At 38.0% G+C, this 11476-nt stretch overlaps 1 protein-coding gene across 5 annotated transcripts in view; it reads left to right on the forward strand.

Annotated features, from left to right (window-relative positions):
• Positions 1 to 10401, forward strand: part of ANKRD44 (ankyrin repeat domain 44) — a 327806-nt gene extending 317405 nt beyond the window's left edge. For all 5 annotated transcript variants that reach the window (XM_047870045.1, XM_047870049.1, XM_047870050.1 and 2 more), the window contains exons 25-28: positions 166 to 248; positions 2601 to 2683; positions 3677 to 3768; positions 6089 to 10401. In XM_047870045.1, the coding sequence (XP_047726001.1) occupies positions 166 to 248; positions 2601 to 2683; positions 3677 to 3768; positions 6089 to 6336 (506 nt within the window). In that variant the 3' untranslated portion in view covers positions 6337 to 10401. The remainder of the gene's footprint in view (positions 1 to 165; positions 249 to 2600; positions 2684 to 3676; positions 3769 to 6088) is intronic.
• Positions 10402 to 11476: the final 1075 nt, after the last annotated feature.

Raw genomic sequence — 11476 nt, forward strand, 5'->3', positions numbered from 1 at the left:
TTGATGCCTGTAGACCTTGGATTTGGATGGAACAAATGTGGCAATAAAGTTTTCCTCTTTTTTTTCTTTAAAAGGATTAAATATGATTACGTGACCATACTGATTTGAATGTGTGATTATAATTGGCATGTAGTCTGAGTAATTCTCTCTTGGCTTTTTCTATAGATATCTTGGTGAACAGTGCCCAGGCTGATCTGACTGTAAAGGATAAAGACTTGAACACATCCTTACATTTGGCTAGTAGCAAAGTATGTAAATGAATTTGAAACAGTGTTACTTAGTGTTGTAATAATAGGAATAATACCACTTGAATGCTATCTCAGAAGCGTGTATCATGTCTCTTAATTAAGATGTACATTTCCCCAAGGTGTTGTCAACTCTAAGCATAATGGAAGGGGAAGAGGCAAAAGGCAGACCCATGCAGGGGTTGATGAGGACATGACTTTCGTGGCATGTGACACTTGCATTCTTGTGTGGTCTATCTTCATGCTGCCACTGTGTCTGTCTCCGTGGTTGCATTACTATATCATTTTGGTTTGAAACACAGGCTGGGGCTGTAGTTACATGGCTTCTAAAGTATGAAAAGGTCCACTTGTTTTCATTTTGTTCCATTTGAAAACATTGTAATAACACAGCCAAAAATTACTCTCCTAGGAGGCAAATTAGTGCATTCATGTGCATTTCTACCTTCTGTCCTTTTTTCTGATGCATACGTAGTTCACCACAAGGAATGTGTTTGAGTTTTTTTGGTTTTTTTTTTAATAGTATGATGTTCGCATGTAGCCCAAGATTCCTGCTTCTGTAAAAGATAAATGATATATAAATATATATATATATAATTTTACAAAAGGGAGATCATACTATTTTAAACCCTGCTTTTGTTACTGAATCATCTCTTATGAATATCTTTCTTTTAGATATCAAATTTTTATAGTGTTTTAGAAGGTGCATGGTATTCTACCTTAGAAATGTGCCATCCTTTATTCAACCCGTCCCCAACTGTTAGACGTTTGCATGTTTTAAAATATGTGCTACTATAGATGTTGTCATTGTAGAGAAATATTTTTTTAAAGAATTCTTACTCACTCCTTTAAGACAAATTCCAAATGTGAACTTACTAAGCCTACGGCTATGAATATTTTTAAGCCCAGATGGGCCTCTAATAAGATCACAACTATTTACACTCTATCAGAGTGCATTAGAATGAAAACTCCAGGGACACTTCTGAAATTACATTTCAGGGGCTCCCTTATAAGGCATTATAATGTGATGCCAATGGACACTGGTGATGGTGGTTTATTTGAATATAGTGACAGTTAAAGGTGTTGTTTATACCCATTGGTACCAGAAGTCTTGGTTTTTCATTTCAGTGGTTGCATTTTCTCACTTCATGCTCTGGGAAGCCCATGGAAACCACAAAAAAACTCAGTTTCATAAAGTTTGTTTCAAAGTGTAATGTTTTCATGAATAGAAGTACAATGATCTTCAACCTTTACTGGGCAAATGAATCACTAGAGGATCTTGTTAAAATGCAGGTCACAGTTCATGAGATCAAGCCCTGCATTGGGCTCCCTCTCTCTCTCTACCCCTCCCCAGCTCATTCTCTCTCCCTCCCCACCCCCCCAAAAAATAAATAAATAAGTGTTTAAAACAATGCAGGTCTGAAGTGAGGCCTGAGATTCAACATTTCTAACTCCCAAGTTAAGCTGATGTTGCTTGTCTGTGGGACGCACTTTGAATAGCAAGCGTTTAAGAAACTATGACCCCTTAACAGGGCATAGGCCTGAAGTCATGAAAGTGTCTCTGACTTACAAATTAATTTTTTAAAATTATCAACCATCTCTTATAAAGATATCTTCCCCTGGTTGAGGAAGAAAAGAATAAACTTTCCTGAAAGAGTTCCTTCGCAACATAATGATAAGTGATACTGATAATAGATGTGATGGAAATTTCAGGAGTAGATGGGTCACTGAGTGTCATTGAGGGCTTGAGGAAGGAGATGGGACTTGACATATGTTTCAAAAGTAACGTTGACAGACTTATATGTTTACCAGCTGACCTTGCTGAACTAGCATCTCCTTCAGTTCTCTGAACATTAATTCTGCTGTTACCTTAGAAATATTAATATTTTAGATTAGAGTTCCATTAACCAAGTCCTAATAGACCTTATCCAGAATCTTTGAGAATCTAGATCCTTTAACCATTTGCTTTTTAGAAAAAAAGGAATTACTCAGAAAATAGCCTTAATAAAATGTTTTTAAGCAAAGAATGTTCATTTTAAATTTAAAGCAAAATCATGGGGCACCTGGGTGGCGCAGTCGGTTAAGCGTCCGACTTCAGCCAGGTCACGATCTCGCGGTCCGTGAGTTCGAGCCCCGCGTCAGGCTCTGGGCTGATGGCTCGGAGCCTGGAGCTTGTTTCCAATTCCGTGTCTCCCTCTCTCTCTGCCCTTCCCCCGTCCATGCTCTGTCTCTCTCTGTCCCCCAAAAAATAAATAAACGTTGAAAAAAAAATTTAAATTTAAAGCAAAATCAAGTAATTTTGCAGGAACTTTTCTGTGTTTCTGTCTTGTGTTTCTTATTTTTTTTTTTCTTGATTAGGGTCATGAAAAATGTGCCTTGTTAATACTTGACAAGATACAGGACGAGAGCCTTATTAATGCAAGAAATAACGCACTGCAGACGTAAGTGTGACTACTACAGTTGGATTTGGACATAGCTGTTTATTCATACTCATTTCATAGTCGTTTATTCAACAGATATTAAGAGTGTGCTGTGTGCCAGTCTAGCACTGAGGAACACAGTGGTGAAAGACATAGTCCTGGCTTCTCCTTCAGGAAGTTGACAGTCACATACTGACAAATGCTGACCAAGCTAGACATTTTTAGTTAGAATCTTTATTTTGATATGCCTTCAGAGAATTATATAATATAATACACTACCATTATGTGTTCTTACTGGAAAATGACAGTTTTATAAATCAGGTTCCTCGAATACATTTGAAGGGTTTCTAAGCAATTTGGCTTAATTACATTTTAATGCAATTCAGTGTACTCCTCAGCATGGAAGACCTAAAGGCTGATTTGTTTTCCATTTTAGGAAATTCCTTATGCATTTTAGGGCAAAGGAGTATTAGGATTTTTTTTCCATTAAGTTTCTTAAGAAGTATATAGCAGAGATGAGTATACTGGGTTTGACATTATTCTTTAAGGTATTCGAAATTCAACAAAATATTGTTTAGTGCATCTAGTAATAATAAGGAGGTTTGAGATAAATATATATGAGTGATATTAATACCAATCATTTTGATGGACAGTGTGAAACAGTCATTCAAATGCTAGAGTAGAAAGCAAGGGGTAAAGAACCTTCTAGAAAACATGCCAGAGCTTGCATTCTTTTTCTGACTCCCTATATACTGTTATTAGGGTTGTTTAAGATGCAGAGAGTATTTGTAGTATCTGCAGAGAAATCTGGACCAACATGGAAGAACAGTTGGATCGTTAGCACCTGGAAAAGATTTAGTTGGCAAATATTTTTATTTTAAAAAATAAAAATATTCGTGTACTATTTATAGATTCTTAAGTATTTTTTTTCCTTTTAGCAATTCAGCTACCCAAAATGACACATTCTCATACAAATATGCATCACAGGTGACGTTAGGTGTTGTCTTGTTTCAGACCCCTCCACGTGGCTGCACGAAATGGCTTGAAGGTGGTAGTTGAGGAGTTGTTGGCCAAAGGGGCCTGTGTACTTGCTATAGATGAAAATGGTAAGTGGAAAAAGTAAGCAATCACCACAGGTACCTTACCTATGCTGTGAAGCTAGAGGAAGATGAGAAAGCTAGAAGCTCATTAAAAAGGCAGTGAGAATTCTCTACCCTTGGAAGTTTCTGTGTGTGAGAAATCAAACAAGGATAATTTGTCCTGTCTGTCTTTGTAAAATACGTAGTCTACCTGTAGCCCACCAGTGCCTTCCATTTTGCATGTAATGCCAGCAGCTGGTCTCTGACTCCTCAGCGTGGTGGTTAAACTGTTTTAGACACACTGAAAAGCTTTCAAATAGGCATTCAAACTTCTAACTGCATACGCTGAAGAGTTAGAGACTATCCATGTCATTAGTGCATGCTCAGGGGCTCAAAGAAAAACCCAGGTCTTTGTATTTCAGTTCATTCTGAGATCAAACTTTTTTTTTTGTTTGTTTTTAAAGAAAAGATCAAAACTCATATTCTCAGTATGGATATTTGGGGAACATGAGTATATTGTTTAATTAATTTCTAGGCTTGAAAGCTTCTCCTGATCTACGTAACATTCCTTTTCTAAATGAACTAACTCTTAACTCTTAGCAGCAGCTTTCTACTCTGCTTCCTAAGAAATTTGGAAAGCTAATGAATACCAGAATTGTGTTAAACTACCATTTTAAGCACAAGGCCTATAAACCGCGGGGAACAAAAGGCGAACTTCTGGATATTTATGAACGATGTAATTTTTAATGTGGCATTAATTGTGGCATTATTATTTATAAAGTATTATAATTAATGTAACTCAATTAACTGCTTATTACAGGTATTGGAACTAGCACCCCCTGCCTATTTCTCAGAAGTAAGCATTAGCCATATGACATTAGCTAATTCCTATTAGTTTTTGTTTTGCAGCCCCATTTCTCCTAGCATGTACCCCCCGCTCTTTCCCCAACCTGACTCATCTAGGAGGCGCAGAAAGTTCTCTATTTCTCCATCTCCTTGGTTGTCCCACCCCCCCTTCCCCCTCACCTTCTTATCCCTATTATGTATCTTAGGGTTGGCATGCAGTTTTTCTCCAAAGTGACCAAAAGAGATCAAAATAAATTAGCTTTGTCTTTCTCCAGGGTAAGCCTGCTGCATTTGAGGCTTGTCCTGCCAATAGTAACCTTGGGAATGGGAGGCCTGGGTTAGTGGAACTGAGGCCTTTCTTAGAGCTTAGCTGTATCCCAAAGGCCTGGGAACAATTTGGGGCAGTTTTGTACAGCAGCACAATCATAAATCATACCTGTCTATTTTTATTGGTTTTCTTACTAGAGAGAGGAATAATCTGTTGGGGGAAGGAGGGCAGGAGCAGAAATTAGGTCAAGCATTGATAAAACAACAAAAGGTTGGGTTTTATTAAGCCAGTTCCTCTGAATGAATGAGGGAGAGGTGGTAGGAACTTTGCCAGCAGAGAAGATAGGCTAACCCTTTTAGGTCAGTAGAATAAAAGGCTGGGTAGGGATAGTAATTAAATCAAAGAATTGATCTACCTCCCTGTGCATCTGTTGCACGTATTGAGATAGTTTTCTCTTCTGGATAGGACACATCAAGTCTAAATGGTAGAGAATGACATGACTCGACAGTCATTTTTCCACAGTTGGGATTTGGGACTTTGATTGGTGGTATTGGTATTTTTTTTTAATTCTATTAAATTTCCGCTAATTGATAGTAAATTTCAAATCACAAACAACCAGTGCTTTCCTATGTCTGATCTGCTCAAATGATTCCATTTTCCTAGAACTAGTTAATTGGTATAGACTTTATATAAATATATACAGAGCAACAAATCTGCATTAGTCACTTTTACGGACATCTGATTTTCAGTATCTCTCCTAACCTGACACACGATTACCTACGATGGAAAGTCATTGTTCTCAGAATGAGAGTGCTCTGGCCCAGGCCTGAGGCGCATGGTGTGCGTGTGCTCTCAAGTGGAAACACCTTTGTGGTTGTCCTGTTGCTGGTTTTTTTGTGTGGAATTGTATCCCATCCCTGCCCCCTTGTGTTTCTGTTCACTAGATGAAGACTAGAATTCTGCCTAACTTCGGATAACATAGTGCTTGTTGTCATGTAAACTGAAAAAACAAAAACAAACCCCAAAACCCTTCATGAAGTGTCTCCCCCTCCCAGTTCCCTCTAGCCTCACCCCTAGCATGACTCATGGGAAGTAACTCCTCTTTTTGCCTGGCATGATTTCTAACTCAACATACATCTCCACGTGTGAGGTCGTTTGAGATGTACTGTGGAATGCTCACGGCGCCTTTGGATTTCCTGGACTAACCACTGCCTTGTCTGCATTTACGCCCAGGTCATACCCCGGCCCTGGCTTGCGCTCCTAACAAAGACGTGGCTGACTGCCTGGCCCTCATTTTGGCTACCATGATGCCTTTTTCTCCTCCCAGTACAATGACGGCTGTCAACTTCGTTTGTTTTAAAAAAGACAATTTGAGCAGGACGACCCTCTCCAATCTGGGTAGTATGGTTAGCCTGTGCAGTAACAATGTAGGCTCAGAGGACGGGTACAATGAAAATGATTCTGATTCAGAAACGTTTTGACTTTGGACTGTAGAAGCTTTTCCCTCATCACCCATAATGGAAGAAGGGAAAGAAATTTGACTTCCAGGTTTATGTTGTATTCAAGTGTTATCATGGGCCTGGGCTTCCAGAAGCCTGTAGAGAAGGAATTAATCAAACCCAGAGAGGGCAGCTAGGCTGTAGGACAAAGCACTCACACAGATGGGCGCCAATTTTTATTTGTCTTTATGTTTTCCTTAGATCTAAGATACTTCTGTGAAAGTCTACCTCTCATTTTAAGTAAGAAGTAAAAAATGCATTTAATTCTTTTTCTTTTGGCATAATGCAATTGAGAGGGAGCGGTTCTCTATAAAGAATTTTTTTTCATATACTCACCCAGTTGTGAGTTCTAAGAAGCATATCAGTATGACATTCATGTCCCCTGGGAGGGGATGGAAGGTATCAATAGGAATTGCCTCAAATCTCTTCTCACTTTGATGTTTACTTCCTTACTAGAAGCCAAAGGTAAAGGTGTTCATCTTCGGAAATGATGCCTGTAATAATCTTTTTGAGGGAGTCCAATTATTCATATATCTTCTCTATAATACGCACTTAAATATCCAGAACTTCTTTCCAAGGATTTTGTCAAAGTTGCCAGATGAATGGGAAAATTCACTGAAAATTGAAGTTGCTTTTTTCATTTAACACAAATATGGCACCGAATACTCCCTGTAACAAGTCTGTGAGTAGTTTTCACCTGACTGATTGAATCCAAATCTATGTAATAAAAGTTCAGGTGAAAAGTTGTATTGCACCAAAACTTTGAGACATATGCAAATTTAATATGAAACTACCCTTTATTTATTTGTTAATTCATCCTTAAATCGGAATGCTAACTTTGTAAAAAACATCAGAACCATCGACCTTGTTTATCAGTAGTAAAACGTTAAATGAGCTTCTCAGTCAAGGTCATGCCAAGTGAGTGGAAGTGTGACTACAGAAGGAAGCAAAGGAGGTGAAAGCAGAAAGTAGAAATGGGTGATGTGGAGATTAAAGCCAACTGATAGTTACTTGATGATCAAATCAACATAGTGAATACTGCGTCTGCTCCCTCTGCCAAAGCTTCTAGGTCAAATGGACCCCGTTCTGCACCTGGAATAGCTGTACAAAAAGAAGAATGAAACTCTTTAAACATTATGCACCTACACACGCACACATAAATGTATATGTGTGTGTATATATATATGTCTGTAGTTCATCAACCAGCTATACGTGAGGACCAAAATGCTTCAGTCTAAAATGGAAGAATTTAATTGTTTTCCTTCAAAATGGAAATGAGAACTGAAGTAGCTTTTCTATGGAGTTCAACTGTAATCTTTTTGTGTAACAGTCTTTGTTGTATTTTATATTTCTTATGACACAGATTTCTAGTTGATGGCTTAACATTTGTAACTGAGGATGTGTTGACCAAGGCTTTTTTTTTTTTTTTTGCCAAACTAGAGAAAATGTTCATATACTTTTGATGTAAATGTGTTTGTATTTATTTGAAATGAAACAAATGTCGAGGAACATCCGTTGTTTGTTCTCTGTGTTAATTGCTGTGTGCGTGACTTGGAGTAACAAAAAAGCAGAAAAACCCTCCGGACCCTCTCTGGGCTAGCCAGCAGTCCTGGGCCAAGCCCAGCATTTCCCCTGCTAAGGTTGCCAGCCGACCCTCAGGTTCTTCCGCGTCGGTTGGAGAGGGGTGCGACATCCAGGGCTCAGCCCCAGTCTGTAGCCAGCCTTGAGAGCCTAGGAGACACTGCCGTCCTTAAAGCTCTTCTGCGAGATGAAAACTCAGGTGGGTGGTGGATCATATGCACAAAGGTGACCCAAAGAAAGATGCAGGAACTATTCTGAACACGCTGAAAATCTCACGTGGTCCCCCAAACGGAATGGGACATGATATCAGTGTGTGAGTCCATGTACCAAGAGAAGAAATACAAATCACCAGCTCAAGTGCTATTTTCCACTTGAGGAAGAAACCGGAGAGAAACGTGTTGCATTCGGGCGGGACTCTGACGTTTTATAATCAGTTCCATTTTCACCCTGGAAATTTCTCTTTTATAGCGTGTGTGAGATATTTTTAAAACAGTGTTCTATCATATCTGGATCAAATACACATACCGTATTATATTTTTCATCTAACTGTAAAAGACTTTACTCTTACTCTTTTAATATTCTGGATTTCATTAAAAACTCACGTTGGGTTCTTCACAGATGAGAACTTGTTCAAAGGACTTCTAGAATTGATATTAATTCCACTGACGATTTTTGACACCACCAACATTGTTTTTTAAATTCTTGGTGTTGTGCTCCCCTCCTTCCTCTGTCCTTTTTGTTTGTTTAGGGAAGATGAATTTTTAAAAAGTAGATAAATTGCTAATGAGCAATAATGACCTTGTCTTTACCAAAACACTGAAAGTAAGGGAGATCCAATGCTAAAAAAAAAAGCACGATATACTGTGGTGTCTTTTCTAGAAGTGAATGGAAATCTTGCTCCATTGGCATTTAAAGCAGGAAAGGAAATGCCTGCTTTTAGTGGGTGAAGCAGCGTTCACATTTTTCCTGCAGAGTAGCCTAGAGATACAAGGAAGGTTGCAGCAAAGCGGTGGCGGCCATGGACATTTCTCTCCATGTAGCTGCATTTTGACTTCTCCCCTCTCTCACTGATAGAGGGAGGACAAAAGAACAAAATGAAATCATGCTCGCTCTGAATTGTTCATTGAATCAGATCTCTCTCCCACACTCTCTGTTTCTCCATTCCCCAAGACCAAATTTTTTTCTTTAGGAAATGACTTTTAAAACTCTGAGTTCTGTGTGTTTCAAGTACATCTCGTAGAAATAAAACTAGATTTGCAGCATAGCTTTCTAAGAAAAGAAAAATTATGCTTTTAACTGAGTCTTAGCTGTTTAGCGCTTTTACCTAAATGTGTTGTTTTTGGACTGTATTTTAACCACAGCCACAGGGATCATGTTTCATTGCACTTAACCTATTCGCCGTGTCTGCCTATCCTTGGTAAATACATTACTATCTCCAAATTGCCTAAAATCTGCTATGATTCTACAGTAAAAAGCTCAGGGGATTTCTATTTATCACTACTAAAAGGGCACCATAGTATGTTTTGGTACTTTAGGCAGTAAACAGCTGCTTGATTTTTTATTTTATTATAAGATTAGAATAAGAACATCAAATGGATTTGCTGCACTCGTTATTCTTTGTACTGTTGAGCAACTTGGTTTGCTTATCTGTTGCATTGGTTGAAGAACTCACCCCCTTTTTTGTCTTGTAATATGAAGTTAGAGTGCCTTTTTATATTTGTATATTCTGAAAATGTTCTGTGAAATGTTTTGTATTTTTTTCGTTTGAGTGTTATCGGAGCAATATAATACCAGTGAGTTTTCATTTCAGCCTTTCTTTGAATGTATAAAGTGTCTTTTTTTCCTATTTCCCCTTTACCTGCTTTGAAATGAAAATGCCGAAGTTTTCTATGGGAATTATGTCGAATTTTGCAGTGCTAAAATGCTTTCTTCTTACAAAACTGTAAACCATAGGTCAATGTTCTAGGGGAAAAGCGTTTTAAGATAGTGACAATCTGAGTGTGTGTAAAAATGTAATTTTATGCGTTTCTTATGCAGTGATCTAAAAATTCAATGCAAATATCTTTTGTTTGGTAGTTTCGTCTACATATTTTATGCTTTAGCATGTGCAATATATCTTTGCAAAGCACGATGATACAAATCTGGTGCCAGTGTTATATTTTGCATAACATATTTGTAATCGCATAAAATACTGTTTGATTATTTCAGTGGGATTTTGTCTGTAATGTTTTCTTATGTAAATTGGAGTTGAATGACTCTGGTAAATGTCATGACTGTAAAAATGAAGACAATGACTTTTAGTTCAGTGAATGACTTTGAACCAATCTGAATCTTTTCAAGCACAGTTTAATACTTTTTCAACTACTGAATGCTAATAATGTAATGAAGTACTTAACTGTAATATACTATGGAAATGCATTCAGATGGTTATTTTTACAAATAAAAACGGTACAAATATTGTTACAATTTGTGTTTGTCTTTAATTTTTCCAGTTTATGGTCATTTTACCAATTATTCCGCTAACTTAAATCTTGGTCGCCACCGAAGCCAAATTGTCCTTAAATTTTGAAAATTAACAATCAAGATAGAAGTGTATTTCCAGATTTGCTATGTCTGTTTATACCAACTCAGTTAGAGGGGGAAAAGTTAAATATGTATAATCGTGTTTATTATATTTATTTGTGCTTCCAATTTTTTTGGCAAAGGATCTGAGCTGGCCTGCAACAAAGGACACGTGATAAACTGGAAGTAGAAAAATTAGGACAGAAAAAGAGCACAAATATGGGAACCATAAGATTTAATACAGTGGCTCTGACTGAATGGGAGCTCGCTCTAGATTCCTAAGGCACTCATGGTGAGAGGGGCAATGTGACTGTATAAATCACATATCTCAGAAAGGGGGAAGTCTACTAGGTCCTCAAAATTGTGAAATCAACCACACTTATCTTTGTGGCTGCCACCATTACCCTTCAACTGCTTCATTGCAATACAAGGCCCCACCTCGCTGCACTATCTCAGAGGTGTCAATAGAATTTTCTCTCTTTCCCACATTCAGAATTCCTCCCATTAAGTAATAATTTCAGGGACAGTCCTTAGAAGCATTAAGGAACAAATTCCCGGGGACACCGTTTCCAGCTGAAGAGAAAGAGACTCTGGGGTGGGGCCCTCTGGAGTTCCTCAAAGCACAGTGTTCTAGAGTGCTAGCAATTCTTACGGTCTAGCCCAATCCCATCATGAAGAAACTGAATTCCGGAGAAATTATATAATTTGCTCAAATTTGTATAATTGATGATCTGAATGTACAACCTGTGCCTATAGATGTCCTTTCTTTTATGCCATCCTGGCAATAATGCTTTGTGATTGTTGGGGTTGTTCCTGCTTAGAGATGTTTAGGGAGGTTTTGTACTTTGCAATGTCTCACTCCTTATTCAAATATACAAATGTTGGTGCTTTTCATTCTGGACGACTGTGAAGCGTGAGTCATACCACAGGTAGGTACTTCATGTAGTTGAGAGCTGAGTGTCTATATTAGTTATCTACT

This window comes from Prionailurus viverrinus, chromosome C1 (assembly GCF_022837055.1).
Source record: "Prionailurus viverrinus isolate Anna chromosome C1, UM_Priviv_1.0, whole genome shotgun sequence".
Classification (NCBI taxonomy): Eukaryota; Metazoa; Chordata; class Mammalia; order Carnivora; family Felidae; genus Prionailurus; species Prionailurus viverrinus.